The sequence below is a fragment of the Sphaerodactylus townsendi genome, linkage group LG14, assembly GCF_021028975.2.
Source record: "Sphaerodactylus townsendi isolate TG3544 linkage group LG14, MPM_Stown_v2.3, whole genome shotgun sequence".
Classification (NCBI taxonomy): Eukaryota; Metazoa; Chordata; class Lepidosauria; order Squamata; family Sphaerodactylidae; genus Sphaerodactylus; species Sphaerodactylus townsendi.
The window spans coordinates 24,219,898-24,238,188 of NC_059438.1; the positions used below are offsets into that span (position 1 = coordinate 24,219,898).

The following is an 18,291-nucleotide window of genomic DNA, read 5'->3' on the forward strand; positions in this document are numbered from 1 at the left end:
AGTTCTTTGTGGCCAAACTCAACTGGTTGTTGTGGGCTTTCTGGGCTGTATTGCCTTGGTCTGGTAGATCTTGTTCCTAATGTTTCGCCTGCAAATCCCACAACACCCAGAATTTTTGCTCCGTGGTGGAAGGGCAGAAGGCAAATGTGTCAGAGCATCAATATCTATGGGTGCCTGCATAAGGACAGGTTTGAGCAGTGATGGGCGCTCTTGCAAGAGCCCTGGTCTGACTGGAAAGGTCTGTGGGGTCCAGCTGTTGAAGTGGTTGTCCGATTGACCAGCTCTGGCCCCTTTGCTTGGATCAGCCATAAAGAGCAGGCCGTTCCTTGTGCAGATAGCAGAGGAATGGGAAACACCACGGAGCCATCCTATGGTTGTGCCAGATCTGGTCACCTCTGTGCCAGAAAATAAAGCCAGACTTCTCCTGAGCATAATCCCAAAGTGAATGAGGAGCAGCAGTGGCGTAGGAGGTTAAGAGCTCGTGTATCTAATCTGGAGGAACCGGGTTTGATTCCCAGCTCTGCCGCCTGAGCTGTGGAGGCTTATCTGGGGAATTCAGATTAGCCTGAGCACTCCCACACACGCCAGCTGGGTGACCTTGGGCTAGTCACAGCTTCTCGGAGCTCTCTCAGCCCCACCTACCTCACAGGGTGTTTGTTCTGGGGGGGGGGGGGGGCAAGGGAGATTGTCAGCCACTTGGAGTCTCCTACAAGAGAGAAAGGGGACATAAATCAAAACTCTTCTTCTCTTCTTAAAGATGGGGTGTACGGAAATCCTCTTTTTTGTTCTGAGAAAATACCAGTACCAATGGATTGCACAGCACTTCTTCTCTGCCCACATGGTAAGCCCTCCTTGTTTGCCTGCTCACTCTGGCTGGCCACTCTTCCCATGAGCATGTCTACTCTTAAGAGAGATCCGTGGGCCCATGCATGAAGTGTGGCGATGAGTGCACTGCATAGTCACGGGCCTCTCGCCAGCGCAGATGGGGCGTGCATGCCTTGGTGAACCCGCCTCTCCTGCTGGGCCAGGTCAGCTTCCAGAAAGCAGCTTGTGGACACCAGCAAGAGGCTGGCAGCTAATTCAGTTCAGCAGCTGGGAAGTATCCGGCTGCAGCGGTTTGCGCCGGCGACTCGAGCGCACAGGCTGCTTCCCACTCCTTGGAGTGCTTCCCCATCAAAACCACATCCTTGTCCAGCATAGATGCATCTCGCTGGCCCCCCATTTTTGTTGTTAGAACAATTTGAGCAATTATCCCGACAGTCAGAAATAATCCCACTTTGTCTCTGTTGAATGGAGCTGTTTGTAGTGAAAGCCCGTTGAGTTGGTCCGGGGGCGGGGGGGGGGGGTGTCAGGCAGGGAGAGTTGGGATTATTGCCGACTGTGAATCCCAGCTCTGGTTAGCAAGGGTCACCATCTCTGAAAAAAAACTGGCCTGCACTGGGAAAGAGCATGATTAGTCTTTGTTTCCTCCACAGCTATGGCTGAAGTTATCTCTAAATCATGCCCCTCTTCCCCTCATAAGAACATAAGAACACTTAAAAAAAAAAGACAAATACGAAAGCTGGATCAGACCAGAGTCCATCAGTCCAGCTCTCTGCTACTGCAGTGGCCCTGGAGTGCCTTTGGGAGCTCACATGCAGGAGGTAAAGCAATGGCCTTCTCGCGGCTGTTCTCGAACACCTGGTCTGTTAAGGCATTGCAATCTCAGATAAAGAGGATCCAGATTAGGTAGCCATAAATCGACTTCTCCTCCATAAATCTGTCAAGCCCCTTTTAAAGCTATCCTCCACAAAGACCATCAAGCATGATCTTGGATGAGGTGTGCCCTGGTTCTTGGAGCTGAAATTATCTGGTTGGCTTCCCTTGGAAGACAAAATGCTGCTCTAATGAATCTTTTACAGGGTTGGATGTTTATCCTCAGGTGACATAGCACAATTTATCTCTTTGATTACCTTAATGAAGGGACCCTTCTGACGCAGGCCTCTTTACTGTTTCCCACAGGTGAGATGCGATCAGGTGGAATTCCCAAGCATTATTTGTGATCCAGGAACCAAGAGAATTTTCTGTTTTCTGACAGACAACATCTTGATTTTACATTTCGGCTGAACATCAAAGAGACCACCAAAAATGACTACTGAAGAGTTACTCAACTTTAAGATGGATAATAGGGGAAATGGGATTAGTTGGGTTTTCTGGGTTTGTATGGCCATGTTCCGGTAGTATTTTTAAGCCTGAACAGCCTGCATCCTGTGGCTGGCATCTTCAGAGAGATCTAGAAATGAATTTTTTCCCAGACATTCCTATTCCTTGGCTCCATCATCAATCAAAGGAGACTGCAACCAAAAGAAATCAGAAGGCAATTTGAGGTGGGAAGGGCAGCTACGAAGAGGTTAGAAAAGGTTCTTTCATGTCAGGATGGGTCACTGGCAACCAAGATAGGATTAATTCATGCAATAGTATTCCCTATTATTATATATCCAGTATGAAACTCTACGGAAAAGGTAGAAGCATAGCAGTGGCGTGATGGCCTAGAGCAGGTGCACTCTGATCTGGAGGAACCGGGTTTGATTCCCAGCTCTGCTGCTTGAGTTGTAAGGAGGCTTATCTGGGGAATTCAGATTAGCCTGTACTCCAAAGCCCACATGCCAGCTAGGTGACCTTAAGGCTAGTCACAGCTTTTCGAATCTCTCAGCCCCACCACACCTCACAAGTTGCTTGTTGTGAGGGGGAGAGGACTGAAGATTGTAAGCCGCTTGAGTCTCCTGCAGGAGAAGGGGGGATAATCCGACTCTGCTACAGATTCCTTTGAAATATAGTTGTTGAAGGAGGTTTACAGATGCCTGGACCACCAACCCCCATCCCCAAGAAGTGAATTCTAGAACAAATCCAAGCCCGAACTCTGGGGTGCTGGTGACTATGACTGCAGAGCTCTGGAAGAAGACAATGATGCTTGGAAAGAGTTAGAGAGCCAACAGGAAGAGCAAGACCCAGCATGAGACTACAGAGGAAGGAAGCCACAGAAAGTGACCCCTCTGTTTGCAAGACCAAGGGAGGCGGTCCAACCAGGACATTTGATTCCGCAAGCTCATCCCGAGTCCAGAGCATCTTGATGGCTTGTTGTGGGCGCCACCTGCCTCTTACAGCAGTGGTGGCGAACCTATGGCAGTGCCAGAGGTGGCACTCAGAGCCCTCTCTGTGGGCATCGCCAAACAGAGTCTCCCCCCACACACATCTAGGCTGGCCTGGGCCACTGGGCTTGATTATTAGCATTAAACCCTAAGACTAATTTTGGGAAAAAAGTGTAGGTAACCCCTGTTAGCTGAACAAGCACTGCTGGATTTTCCTTGAAGAACTAAAGCTTGATCCCTTTACCTGGGAAGTAAGCTACGGCGGGACTGCTTCTGGTAAAACCCTCTAAGTCATGATTCACCCGTTGGAAGAGAGTTGCACAGTTGCTTCAGACCAAAGCCACCATTATCCATAAGCTTACTCCCGAGGTAGCTTGCATACCGAACCCACCTTTTTTTCAACTAAAACCTCAGTATTCAGGTTAAATTGCCGTTGTTGGCACTGCGATAAATAAGGCTGGGTTTTGGAGTTTGCAGATTGGGCAATCGACCTCATTAAGGGTTAAACCATCACTTGTCCTACAGAAACAATTCCCAGAGGAGGGAGGGTCATCTTGAAGACCTCTTTGGAAGCCCCCCCCCCCCCCCTCTGTCCATGGTGCTTTTTGAAAAGGAATGTCCCCTCCAGAAGCCCTGTGGGAGACTTATTGCAGAACATTCTCTCTCTCTCTCTCTCTCTGGTCTTTCTGATATTATTTATATAATGGACTCAAGGGCCTCTCTTCTGCACGATGTCCTTGAGACGCTGCTCTTGTGAGCCAGGGCTTCCATTATTTGCCCAGCGTTACACCATGAAGTGGTCTTTTTTTGTCATGCTGCAAAAAAGATGCCTGAATCAGGATGTCTCTCCCGAGTCAAGCCCGATGGGGAAATGAGGGCAGCAGCCACACTCAAAAGAGACCATGTGAGCCCATCCTGGTACCAAAGCTGACCCGAGGTGAATTGAGGATACCAAAACGGAGGTGGGGAGCTGCCCACCCAAAGAGGTTTGATCAAGACTATAATAGGGAGGGAGGCAGGCAGACCCTTTGGTTTGCCAAGAACAATCTCAGCACAGAGCATCCTGCCAATCTGCTTCTGTTAAGCCAAAGAAATCCCATTGAAATAGTTTATTTTCCATCCTTGCCAACCATGACCTGGGAACTCAAACCTTCCACAATGCAACTAGAGCTCACTCCCCAGCGCTTCCCTCCTTTCCTGTTTCTGCTTTAAAAAACAACATCTTTGAGCTTCCACCTCCTGAGGCTGAGATCCCCAGCTGGGTGAGACAGTTTTCTCTCGAGGGAGAGAGCAGAATATCCGCGAGATGGAGCCAGGCTGGTCACCATCTTCCTCCCTGGCTAAGGCAGGCTGGATCCATTGCTACATGCTGCATCAGAAAAGTGATACTCCAGTCAGTCATGTGGGTGCTGCCTTACAGTTGGGAGGAACCACACCCTGAATGCGTGTGTTTCCCACTTACCAAAAGTATGCAGAAGCACAGAGGAGGCTGAACTTGCAGGGAAGCTTACCTGGGCACCTACTAGCATTGGCTGGGCATGGCTAGCCAGAGAGAACTTCAGACACAAAGAAAGTCCAAGAGTCGTTTGTAGTTTCTAATCGCTAATGAAAAGAGTATTTATTAGAGTAGGAACTCCCATTCTACTTGGATAGAAGGTGGAGACAATTGGGTTGCTATCTGTATTCCAGGAGTAGAGAACCTGCTGCTTGAGAGCAGGCATGTGCAGGCTTTCTTTGGCACCCATATACACTCTGCGGCTCCCGCAGGCTGAGCCGCTGGCCCCATCCTTGCCCGCCCTGCAGACCAGCCCAAAGAGTGAGGCTTGCCTCTTTACCCACAACTGGCTGGAGCCACACTGAGGGAGCTTCCCTCTCAAGCCTGCCCCACGTTGGGGAGTGGGGCAGGGCACCTTCCAAACAGCAGTGAGAATAAACCCAGCTAGCCCCATCCCTGCCTGCAGAGGCGGGGCCGCATCCATCAAACTTCTCAGGGCGAGCAGAGTAAAAGGTAAAACCCCTATAGCACAGTGTTATCTTTATTTTTAAATGTCCAAAAATTATTTTAGGACTCCAAATTGTTTTCTTTTCCCATGGAAAAGGCAGTTGAAGCAAACTGCTCTTTGGGTGTTAACGGTTCACACTACTTCCTAACTAATCTAGCTGGATGGGCCGGGCCGATGGGAGACACATCCTCTCCCCAAGGCATGGTGAAGGTAAGATGGAAGGGTTCTGAGAGAGAAGTAGGAAGCAAGGGAGATCCCAAGGTAGCAGTCTACATCAAAGGGATAGAGTCCCAGCATGATAGAGTAAAGGGTGACAAATTCCTAAGTCCCTATCCCCAGCCACTGACTCGCTTCATTTACAAAACTCCCTCTCTGTAGGATGGGGCAGGAAAGCAGTGTAAGTCAGCACTGCTTCCAACATGCTTGAGATCCGGAGAAGCTCATGCAGGACTAGCCATCTCACTTTCGGTTCCCACTCCCGATGTCTCTTCCATGCATTTGAGTCAGAAGTGCCCATAGGTTTTCTCTGCCAGCTGGCCCCAACACAGGGCCGAAGGGTCTCAGAGAACACGGATGGCTGTGGAGTGGGTGGCTCAGACTTTTGTGCATCAGGCAACTGGGCAGTGATGTGCCTTTTTTTGTGTGCAGATGTGCTGCAACAACTTACTTTGGCCCCACAGATGGTGCAGCGAACTTCCTAAACATCAACCCAGCTCCTGTTGTTCCCAGTCCCGAGGCTGGAGAGCTCGGTTTTTTCAGGTTCCAAGCGCATGGCCTGTTAGCGACGAGCACTGCCTCAGTCTGCTCCTGTCAAGGACTTCACAAAACAGGAAGCCTTACCCCGAGAGCCGGCCATAGCACCCTTTACAGCAGGGAGGCCTTGAGACTCTCTGTAGCCGTTTGAAGTGACTAATGCTTGTTAAATAGTCTGTGGCTGGAGCCCCCATTACAAGACGGCTGCTTCTCAAAACAAACAAATTAGGTTAGACCCACAAAAAGTGGCAGCCAGGTCCATGCAGGACACTGAATGCAATCCTGCCTACAGACCTGTGTGGCAGGCCAAAATAGCGTCCATTCCTCTACAAGCGGGCACAAGATCCAAAGCACTCAGGACTTTTCCTCTCACCATTTATTAAACTGCAGTTTTGAATTAGCAGAATCCTTGGATCCTCTGAGGGATAAAAAGGCCCATGAACGAGAGGTGGGATCCAACGGGTTCTCACAGGTTCCGAGTAAGGTTACCCTAATTATTTGTGTGTGCGAGAGGTGATTTTACCCCACGTGATTTCACCCACTTATGGTCATGCACCTGGAAGTAGTAGCATAGGGAGACTTGGGAAGCAGTCTAGCAGAGGTGCACCGGTGTGTGTAGCAGCCTGCGCCCTCGTGCATTGGTTTCCCACTTGCCTGGACCCGTGAGCAGCTTCGTGCCACCACAACCCTTGGGAGATGCCCCCACCCGGAGATGCCTGGCCCGCGCCCCTGTGGTGCCCGCCCAGCCCATTGGCACTAAGCCACAGTTTGAATCCCACCACCATGGGAACCTGTTACTGAAAACTTTTGGATCCCACCACTGGAGCACAAAAAGAGACCTGTGGGCACACACAGCTGATCTCTCAGACAACACAGACCAGCTCTCCTGGGGCCAAGGTCTGCTTTGGAGGGAGTGGATGGTCCGGTCCCTCCCACTCCCAAATGTCCAGGAATTTCCCAGCCCAGATCTGGCAACCAGGGAATTCCCCTTCATCCCAGTGCTTGGCCGAGCACAAGCTAAAGGCAGGTTTCCTCACTCCCCCAGGAGGCCACAAGGGGCAACCACAAGGCTGACAGGCAATATTTCTCCAAGAACTGGTCCAGGGGTCTTACCAGCTATTAGGAAATGGGAGGGCTTCCAGTGGCTTGTGCCCAGCCCCATTGGCGCTACGGCACGGTTTGGGTCTACACCACCATGGGAACCTGTTACTAAAAAATTACCCCAGATCCTCATCACTGCCCATGAATGGATTGCTTTCATTCTCTCACAGCTTGTGGGGGGGGTGGGAGAGGAGCCCCTCAAAGGGGGTGTGTCCAGGGATGGTCCAGTGAGCCTGGAGTTGCTTGCACTCCTGCATCTTGTGAACTGGCCCCAGTTCACAGTGGCTCTTCAATAATTCTGCACAGCCAAGACTCAACTTGCCCCATCAAAGAAGATACAAAGCCGAGGGGAGAAACTTATAGACCTCTTTTATTTGGCTGCCTCTCTTGGTACATCAAAGAACAGTAGATTTGTCATGCTGGAAACCTTGGGCAAAACAAACTAACATCACAGTGAAAAGAGGGACCATGGACCACATGGAGGGAAGAGGGAAGGGGCCAGACCACGATGCCTCCCAAGCAGCCCAGCCCGAACTTCATGCACAGGGTGGGGCAGGAAGGAAGGGAAGGGAGTACCAGAGGGATGGGGTCCGGGCCCCTTTTGAGCTGTTGTGGCCCAGGCACCACTGTCCAGGAAGCCAAGCCAGCAATTCTGCCCCACCCCACCAGCTGTTCTGAACAACAGGGACTGAGTGTAGGATTTGGGTGGGCCCACTTGCTTGAGGGAGAGGGGTCAAGAGAGGTTGGAAATCTTTCCCACAGCAAAGGTGCCGACATTTGCACAACTTGGGAATAATACCATAAGCCGCCCCGCCCCCCCCAGGTCCCTTCATCTCCATCAGATAAGGAGGCGCTGCTGGCAGTATCAGGCAACAAAGGAAGCCCACAAAGATCCTAAGCGTGTTTGCTACAGGTGGGGGTGGGATCCTCTCTACTATGTTGACCCGTAACCCCAGTCCCAGCTCTTCCCCGAGACTGTGCAGAGTCCTCCTCCCCCTACTGTTTTTCCATCCATTCACTCCTCCCACTCCTGCCTACCAACCTCTCCTGGAAGTAAGTTTGTAAGATCTCTCTAGCTACTTTTCCCAGGAGGGAGGAGGGAGGAAGAGGAGGAGGCCCTGCTTCATTCTGCTGCCAGGGACCAGAGAAGAAGGCCAGAACTGCACCCGGGATCCCTTGCCTGTGTGTGCAGCCCAATTGCCCGCCCTCCCTGCACCTTCTCCTGCCAGCCTCCTGTTAGCTGATCCAAGCTGAGACCTAGCCATATACCCCCTTGGAGGCTCTGGGATCAGGACTCCCATGCTAGGAGAGCAACAGTGGTAGGCAGGAGGTTCAAGAGCTTCGTGTATCTAATCTGGAGGAACGGGTTTTGATTCCCAGCTCTGCCGCCTGAGCTGTGGAAGGAGACTATCTGGGGAGGTCCAGGATTGCGACCTGTACACTCCCACACATGCCAACTGGGTGACCTTGGGCTAGTCCCACAGCTTCTCAGAGCTCTCTCAGCCCACCACCCTCACAGGGTGTTTGTTGTGAGGGGAAGGGGGGAGGCAAGAGATTAATAAGAAAACCCCCAGAGTCTCCTGCAAGAGAAAGGGGGGATAGAAATGAAACTCTTCTTCTTCTTCTTCTTCTTTGGCAGCCCTCCTCTGTTCCCTGGGAAGGGATGGGCATCTTGGGGCTGTCTCCCTGCCAGCTCAAGCTACATAGGGCCGGAGACCACTGAGAAGGGACCCATTGAAAGACATTGGGGTGTGTACAAATGGCCACACAGTCCTGCTCTGCACAGGATCTTCTCTGGGGCCTGGCCGGTCCAATTGTCAGGAGGGCTTATCCTTTCCCCACCCTTCTGTTTCCAGCCATTTCTGGAGCATTCTCCTGTCTCCTTTTCTTCCTAGGAGGGAAAGATCTGGTGGATGAAGGGGGAAGACAGGCAGGTGCCCAAGTCAGGCCCCTCCTCACTGAGGGTGAGTTCAGGGGTGGAGTCTGGAGTGCTTCCCTAGTGCAGGGCAGGAGAGCCTTAGCCCAGCTGTAATATTCCACCACCTGCTTGAGGCACACTGCTGGGACACACTTGGCCAAAGCTGGCTAGGAGATGCCACAAGACAAGGAGTCAGGGAGTGAGTGGGTCTCCTCTCTCCCTACCCGGGAAGACTTTTCCTTCAGCCCTCTGTCTCTATCGGAGGGGGCCTGGAACCTCAGGGGTTCATTAAGTTTTTTATGTGTTTAGAATGTTGAAGATACCGGATGTCTCCTGGGCAGGAAACAATCAAATGGATTCAAGTGCAAGGCCACTACTAACTAAGATGCCCTCACTAATTGATTATGCAACTTCATTCTTGGGGTGCTGTGTGGTTTCGAGGCTGTATGGCCGTGTTCTAGCAACATTCTCTCCACAACGTTCGCCTGCCATCTGTATTTTAGCATCTTCAGAGGATCTGATGCCAGCCACAGATACTGAAACAAATCGGGAAGCTACTGCTAACCCTTATTCAGCCTTCTAGCCTCCCTAATGTTCTGACCGTGAGAAGCCTTCGACAATACAACTTCATTCTTGCTTACATATGCTAAAATGGGTGGATTCCACTTAACGCATGCAAATCACACTTGCTAAGTGCACCCTGTACACTTGTTAACCAATGCCAATGGTTATTTCTTCCACCCTGGACATTCCACAGGTATATATATTCCACTTGCTTTGCTTGACTACCACCAGATCCATTGAAGATGCCAGCCACAGATGCAGGCGAAACGTCAGGAGAAAATGCTACTGGAACACGGCCATACAGCCCAGAAACCCCACAACACCCCAGCGATTCCAGCCATGAAAGCCTTCGGCAATACAGTAATATACATTATTCAAAATATCCGATAAAAATACAGCAATTCAGATGGTGGGTTCCTTGTCAATTGTACTAAACAGTAAAAAAACTACCATGCCACGGGGACCAATTTAATAATTAATAACTGGTGGTCGATGGTGAGTGGGGGAGGCCCGAATGGTAACTGAAAACTGCCTCAACCATCCGCCTGGCAGAACAAACTCAGCTTTGGAGACCTGGGAATTGCTCTAAGCTGCACAGCCCGTTCTCCCTTGGACCAGGCGTCCCTGGGAAGGCTACCCGGGGCACTGAAAGGGCCGAGGGCTGGGACTTTCTCCGGGGCTGGGGATCACCAGGAAAGTGGGCATCCTGATGATCAAAAAGCTCCTTGGAGGATGTGCCAGGAGAGGCGGTCCCATAAGTACGCAGTAACCCCAAGGAAGGGGGTTCATTTGAGTCCAGCCTCAGCCACAAGCAATCTTTTAATGCCAGAGAGTGCCTTTGACAAATGCAGAGGCCTGAGGACATTTTAAAAAGGATTAAGCAGAGATTGGTCCAGACCTGGGAGGAGTCCTTTTGTGGATTTTTACTTATGGGGACCTAAAGCAACTCGTGCCACTCTCCTCCCCTTCATTTTATCCTCAGCCGTGGGAACAGGGGGGGGCAGGAGGCTGATCTCCTGCGGGGGCGGGTGGGAGGGGAACTGTCTGAGTTCCCAGTTTGCACTCCCGACTCCTGTCACTTCTGGCGCCAGCAGGGCCAAAGGGGTTAATCTTGTGTTGTGACATTTGGAGGCCAAGGAAGAGGTGGTCTCCAAGGGCCAAACTTACTGACAATCAAACCAATTAGACGTTTGCAGCGGCCAGCTCCTCTGGACTCCTCTGGCTGTCAAAAGCACCCAAAAGGGAGATTTTTCTTCCTGATATGTGCAAACCAGACCCGGTGGCTGGAGCAGAGAATGCCCCTCCTTCCCTGGGCCCCCTTCTCTTGAAACACAGAGTGGGACTTGGGGGCACTTATGGCATGAAGGGGAGACTGAATACCCCCTTGCCACGCATCACTGCCCCAATCCAATTCAGGTCCTGTACATCTGAAAATAAATGTAAACATCAGGACTGCAGGTGTGGTCCTTGACCAGTCACTGTGATTTGTGGTAACTCAAAGCCCAATGGGGAAAGGAGGCCCAGAGATGCTGAGTCCTCTCCTGGCCCTGTGGCCTGAATTGGTCCTTCAGAGGGAGGGCTCTTGTTTCAGGACCCCCCAGGGTCTGCCTGGCTGTCTCTGGATGGCTGTGTGGCCTTATCCCCAAAGCTCACACCCATTCTCTTTAGCTAGCTCCAGGCCTTGCACTGCAGAGCCTCCAAAGTTGCTCAACCCAACAGACCTGGGACGAGGGCCAGCCATCCAGCCCAGAGAGTCTAGTTCATCTCTAGAGCCTCTGACTTTGGGGTTGAGCACCAGCCCCCCTCTGTGGCCTGACTGTTTGAAGAGAAAACAGAGAATTCAAGGTTTGCAGAGGGCAAGACTTCTTCCCTGCTCTCAGAATGGATTGATTGAAATATTTATGGCCGGCGTTTCTCCTCTGGGGTTGCCAGGAAGTCATCAAGAGGCACCATAAAACCAAGAGAAATGATCCCAACCTACAAACAACCAAAAAGGGAGCCCAGGGAAATGCCACTTGGCGACACAAAGCCACCTGATCCTCTGCTGGAAGGAACTGACAGAGTGGGCAGTTTGCAGTTGTTTAAAAGGGATGGAAGAGCCACTTATGGAAATGAATGGCAATGGCGGACACAGTGTTGGTTCAAGCTTACCTTGAAGAAACTGCAGTTAGGTGGTGGCGAACCTTTGGCACTCCAGATGTTATGGACTACAATTCCCATCAGCCCCTGCCAGCATGGCAAATTGACCCGGGCTGGCAAATGGCTGACAGAATGCTGATCAGAGTTCCATATCCTGCTGAGTGCAAATTACTCTATGAAGGTGCCAAGTCTCACCATGGAGTTAGGGTGTTGTGGGTTTTCTGGGTTGTATGGCCGTGTTCCAGTAGCATTTTCTCCATCAGGGGCTACTGGAACATGGCCATACAACCTGGAAAACCCACAACACCCTAGTGATTCTAGCCATGAAAGCCTTCAACAAAACTGCAGTTGCTACCTGGCTAATGAGGGGCAGGGCTGGAGGTGAGGAGCAGAGCCTTGTGTGCTCTATGGAGTGCATAATGTATTCCTGGATCCTCCATGTTTTTTGCAGGAAATGAGTAGGCACCGCCCTGCCCTTAAAGGCGGCAGAGCCGCTCGGAGGAGCCCGCCTCGCAGGGCCACTTACGTTCTTGAACTCTCGGAAGGGGACGAACTGGACGATGTCTCGCAGCACCGGCTCCCCCTTGGGGGAACGCAGGATCCCGTCATCCCCGTCCAAGATCTGCATGTCGGTGAAGTCAGCGTTGCCCACGCCCACGATGATGATCGACATGGGCAAGTAGGAGGCGCGGACGATGGCCTCCCTCGTGTCCGCCATGTCGGTCACCACCCCGTCGGTCAGGATGAGCAGGATGAAGTATTGCTACGGAGACAAGTGGGGGAAGAGGGATCGGTTGAGGGTCTCCAGCGGCATCTCAGGGCGTCTGGATGCTGCTCCTCCGGGGACCCAGTCCTGGCCTCCCAAACATCTGCCTCTTCGCCAGGCATCATTCTGTCTGCTGCGCATGGAGGCTGCCGGCTCCTCAGTCCCAGCTGTGGCTGCAGAGCATCACAAGGTCCATGGCGGCCAGGACTGGAGCCCCAGCAGGCGAAGGCAGCAGCACGTTCATGGGGTCAAAAGGGGCCCCTCAACATAGTGAGCCAGAGAGGGGGCAGCTGGTCTAGCAATTGATGAGCAACATCACAACGGTCCATAAACTTCATGTGAACATCTCACGCGCCACTGAAGAAGAAGAAGGGTTTGGATTTATATCCCCCCTTTCTCTCCTGCAGGAGACTCAAAGGGGCTGACAATCTCCTTGCCCTTCCCCCTCACAACAAACACCCTGTGAGGTAGGTGGGGCTGAGAGAGCTCCGAGAAGCTGTGACTAGCCCAAGGTCACCCAGCTGGCATGTGTGGGAGTGCTCAGGCTAATCTGAATCCCCCAGATAAGCCTCCACAGCTCAGGCGGCAGAGCGGGGAATCAAACCCGGTTCCTCCAGATTAGATACACGAGCTCTTAACCTCCTACGCCACTGCTGCTGGCTGTAGCATGACCACACAACCCAAAGGTCTGGGGGACACACAGTGTTTAGTGTACCACAAAAGCCCTGCCAGAACAGACAAAGGAGGGGGTTCCTCTCCATTCCCCCCCCCCCAAGCCACCCCTTATCTCTTGCTCCTGGACCCGCGATGGGCCCAACTCCACCCAGAGCAGGACACACAAGTCCCTGACGTGGCCCACTGGCCCCCCCCACTGGCATCTCTGACTTGCAGGGACGCATTAGGCACACGCTGCCACTTCCTTCCAAGGCCTGGCGACAGCAAAGCTTTCAGCTTCTTAATGAGCAGAGAGTTGACGAGATCCCAGAAGAAGCAAAGCCCGCCACATGCCGCAACCCCCGAGCGCCTCGTCTGCGTAAATAATGAACAGGGGTTTAATTGAAGTCCCCTTATTTAATTCAGCACGTGCGCACGCACACACGCCCACACCGCAGGCTCTGAGGACAGCCCTCCCCGCCCTGGCCCCTTGCCACCAAGGGGGGACAAGGGGGGGAGACTCAGCCTGTGTTCCTTCAGCCTTTGGTCGGAGACATCTGCAGAGGATGTAGGTGGCTGCCCCCCCCCCCCCCCGTTCCCTGCTGCAGGCTCACTCACCGAGGCCTCCTTCGTCTTCTCCTCCTCGGCCGCCACTCTGGCCACTTTGGAGATGATGGGGGCCACGTTGGTTGGCCCGTAGAGCTGGATTTTGGGCAGGCAGCTTTGGTAGGATTCCACCACACCCTGGATTCCTAGCAAGGGGACGGGAGGGGTCAGGGGAGGGAAGGACACAAGGAAAGGGGCTTCCACGGTTGGGGACCTGGATTGATGGAGGGCCTGGCGGTCTGTGCTGCTCCAGCAACAAGAGGAAACCCCCAGTATGAATTGGGTGGATTCGTGGAGGGCTGGCTGATCAGCGGCGACTAAAGGAAACCTCCATGCTCAGAGGCAGTTAACCTCTGAATTCCGGTGACAGGAGGCGGCATCAGGGGAGGTCTCAGATTCTAGTTGGTCCTCCAGAGGAACCGGTTGCCCACTCAGCGAAGCAGGATGCTGGACTAGATGGACCCTCACTGAGAGCCAGAGGGCTCTTCTGATGTTCTTCCTGGGGAGGGGGCTGTGGGCAGACCCTTACTCCTTGTAGGAAACTGGCCTTCATGCATTTATCTGATTCTGTCTTGGGATCAGATCTCTGATCCAAGAAAACCAGGGAGCCCGTTGGGAGGGAACCCAGCACTGGAGGGCTGGCCTGGAAAAGCCCCGCGGCACCCAGAGGCTGAGTGACAGGTATGGTGGGCTGCTGGCATGTCAGAGATGGGAGCTGGGCAGGGCAAGGAGCAGAACGAGCAGGAGGCAGGGCAGGAGCAGAGACAGGAGCAGAACTTGGGGAGCAAGAACGGGAGCAAGAGCAGAGACGGGGCAAGGAGGCAGGGAGCAGAGGCCCGGGCGGGAAGCCCTGGCGACAGTCCCCACCTGTTCCTTACCTTCACACTCATCGTCTTCTGGGTTAAAATTGATGGCAAAATCGTGGGAGACCTGGGCAGCGAGACAAGAGGACACCTGGGGGTGAGCTTTCCTGTGGGCGCAAGATGGGGGCTTCCCTGCTGCAGCCCGGCAGTCTGAGCTCAGGAAGGCTCAGCTGAGGCAAGGCGGCTGCTCCAGCAGGAAGTGCTGGGGGGGGGGAGGGGCTCCAGCTGCACCCTGGAGAAGCCCAGAGTCCTCCACCTGCACATGTGGAGGATGTCAGGGGTGAGGAAAGGCCCTCTGCCCAGGCCCAAAGGCACCCTTTTGTCTTTGCTGTCACTTCGCCTGTTTCAAAGCTGTGACCCGGCTTGACCTGGGGAATCATGCCAAAGATGCAGACATCCCCCCCCCCCCACCTGCACTGCTTTCCTGCTTTCCCCCGGGGCTCCAGACTTCCTCTCTCTCCTGCTCTTTACCTGGTCTGGCCCAAAGGGCACTCAGCAGGCCTCTGTCCCCTCTGGGGGATCTGGCCCTCCAAGCAAGGGAAGGTTTTTTCCCCCCTGCCCCTGAGTGTCAGGGGAGAGGAGCCAGCTGCCCGTTCAGAGCTGTCAGTGACTCAGAGAGATCCTCAGCTCCACTGTCAGCAAAGGGAACTGTGGGAATTATGGGGAGATCAGAGTCAATAATTGACAGCAGCCTTCCGTGGCTGTCCTGGGGGGCCAGTTAAGGGCCAGCGTCTGTGTTGGAGACCCCCAGTTTCTTCCATTCCCCTGCAGCTACACCCAGGACCCAGCCTGGAACCGGGCAGATTGACAGGGGCCATCCCAGCCTCTATGTCGACACTCAGGTCTGACTTTGGAACCTTTCCCCCAAATCTCTCCCATGTGGATCAGGCATCTTTGGGGGTGGGGGGGCGGCAAAGAGATTTGGGCTCTGCTATTTCATTTTCCTTCCAACTGACAATGTTTTTAACGATTGTCATCAGCTGCCACAAGGAAAGGCAGGAAATCAACGCTTTAATACATAAATAATACGTTAACAATAAGTAGTGAGGAAGACGACACAGGATAGTGGCGAGAGAACAGAGCTCGGCGTTCCGTTCCTGATGCCATAGTTAAAAATGGGATTTCACGTAGCAGGCGTCAGGACAGATTTTGGCCTGAGACTGTAATCAGAATTAGCATTTTTATAATGTTTTCATGTTCAAAGCACTTCTTCATGTGCATTACCTTTTTGTAATCCTTATGACCCCCCTGTAAGGTAGGCCAATGAGAGAAAATGGCTGGTCTAAACCCATCGGGGGAGTTCATAACCAAGGCAAGAGCCAAATAACTCACTTTATGTACTTCTCTCTACTTTTCTGTTCTGAAAGCAAACCTATGTAGGTTGACCCAGTGATGCCCGGCCTGGAGGCCTCGTGGGAGGAAAAGTCCAGCTCCATGTGGCACAAACACAAAGGAAGGGGCCCAAATCATGACTCTCAGTCATTGTGTGTGTGTGTGTGTGTGTGTGTGCGCGCGCGCGCGCATGTAAGCAGTGGTCTTGTCCCTACAACTGCATATCTCATGGCCCCTCTTCTCTGGCACCAACCCCCTCCCGCTCCAACTTCTGTGCAGTCCTGGACTTACCTCATAGTTTGGTGGGATCCTGGCTCCAAAGCCCAAGGCTGAGAATTTCTTATCGCTGTGAGGAGGCAGGACTCAAGGTCAGAAGACACACGGGGGAGCATCTTTGGCCACACAGTCAACAGCACCCCCAGGAAACAGCACCCACCCCCGACACGGGCGTCCTGACCTGACTTGGCCACTGAATTTGTGGGAACTCAGGGCACACTGAACTCGTGGTGTGCGTGTTGTTGAGGAGACCTGGCAGAGGGGCAAGTGAGGAAAAGGCAACTTTCCTTACGCCCAACACAGTCAAATAAGCCAGACTGCCAACAGGTCCAAATAATAATAATAATAATAATAATAATAATAATAATAATAATAATAATAATAATAATAATAATAATGATGATGATGATGATGATGATGATGATGATGATGATGATGATGATGATGATGATGATGATGATGATGATGATAGGCAGCTGTGAAATCTACAATCATCATCATCATCAAATCATCATCATCATCATCATGGCTGGGTGCCATCCCGAAAACACTTGAAAACATCTTCAAGCACTTGAAACATCTTCAAATTGACAAAATTATCATTGGTCAAATTCAGAAGGCATCCCTGCTGGGATCCGCACGAATACTACGCCGATACATTGCAACTTCCTAGGCCTCTGGGTGAGGCTCGAATTGTAATGAAGGCCAACAACCAGCTAAAGATCTGGCAGCTGTGAAATCTACCATCATCACCACCACCACCACCACCACCATCATCATCATCATCAAAAACATCATCATCATCATCATCATCAAAAACATCACTGAAATCTTATGCAGTCATTTGCTATATATTTGCATTTTGTGTGTTGTGATACAGCGACAGTGTGTCCCACAAGGGCCTTCACACTGTGTCCTGTGTATTGTTTATCCTCTAGGTGAGGCCTGAAGAAAATGGCCACTTGGGAGGGTGGACTCCATGGCAGAATATCCCTCTCCAAAACCCATCCTCCCCAGACTCCCCACCCCCCACAAATCTCAAGGAATGTCCCAACCTGGAGGTGGCAACCGCAAAGGGAGTTGCCTCCACCGCTCACCTGTCGTAGTCCTGGCAAATCTCCCCCACGGCGACCAGTGCTTTCAGGTATTCGTTGGGCTGGTAAGGGTTGATGTAGTGCAGAGAGCAGCTGTTCCGGGGGTCCCCGTTGGAGGCTGTGAAGTCGATGGCCACCTGGGGAGGGAACGGCCAGGAGAACAGTGTGCACGTCAGGTGGGGGGGGGCCCTGCCCGCTGCTGAGAGGAGGGTGCCCCACAGACTCCTCTGCCAGCTCCAGAGTTTGAGCCTCCTGACCCACTCACCTTGGGGAGGTGGAGGCAGGGCCCCCATTTTGAGAGCCCCAATTCAAGGAGTGTGCCTTTTTTGCATCGTTGCAACAGGCAGGGGAGGGGCAGACCCTACTCTCTCTGCGTTCCTTCTGGCCAGGGACCTCGGCTGCCTGTTTCCTCCTCTCTTGCAGTGAAACAGGCAGTCGTGGGGGAATCTTTGTTCTAGGCTGCTCCTCTTGGGTCCGGGGGCCTTGGGGCCAGGACTAGGTAGGCCCTAGGACCTGAGCGGAGGATTCTAGAACAAAGGCAGTCCAGAAAACGGCAGATGACTTCACCAATCTCCTGTCTCGTTGCCCTGAACAGGGCATAGCAAAAGCAGGCAGCCGGTGGCCTCTCCGTTCTGTTGCTCTCCCGTTGCGATGCACCCCAGCACTTCCTGAGACTTGGCATGCGGAAGGAGACTTGTGTTTTTGTGCTTCTTAAACATGCTACGTGGAGCAAGGAGTTTTTATAGTCGGCAAGTCTTAATACAAATTGGACTGAAATGTGAAATGGCTATTACGGAAGATTTCATATGTCTTCACAATATACCGGCAGAGGCAGCTAGGACCCCGGGGGAACCCTGGATTACAATTCCTGGTAGGAGGTTGAGACGAAGGCGGGATAGAAGGAGGAAGAGAGGGCGCCGGGCTGGTGTTTTTACTAAGCTGGGAAGGTGTAGTTTCAAGTCTGCACTTCCAAGCATTTTTCTTACTAATGCACGATCTCTTAGCAACAAAATGGATGAATTAAGGCTACAAATTGTGAAGAGCAGATTTGGCAAGAACAGCTGTGTTTTATTAATTACAGAAACCTGGCTTCA

At 52.4% G+C, this 18,291-nt stretch overlaps 1 protein-coding gene across 1 annotated transcript in view; it reads right to left on the bottom strand.

Annotated features, from left to right (window-relative positions):
• Nucleotides 1–18,291, bottom strand: part of CPNE7 (copine 7) — a 48,178-nt gene that overhangs the window by 3,951 nt on the left and 25,936 nt on the right. Inside the window, exons 11-16 of the mRNA XM_048515318.1 lie at nucleotides 17,201–17,334; nucleotides 16,119–16,173; nucleotides 14,511–14,562; nucleotides 13,645–13,778; nucleotides 12,133–12,369; nucleotides 9,026–9,081 (exon numbers count right to left, since the gene is read on the bottom strand). Of these exons, the coding sequence (XP_048371275.1) occupies nucleotides 9,026–9,081; nucleotides 12,133–12,369; nucleotides 13,645–13,778; nucleotides 14,511–14,562; nucleotides 16,119–16,173; nucleotides 17,201–17,334 (668 nt within the window). The remainder of the gene's footprint in view (nucleotides 1–9,025; nucleotides 9,082–12,132; nucleotides 12,370–13,644; nucleotides 13,779–14,510; nucleotides 14,563–16,118; nucleotides 16,174–17,200; nucleotides 17,335–18,291) is intronic.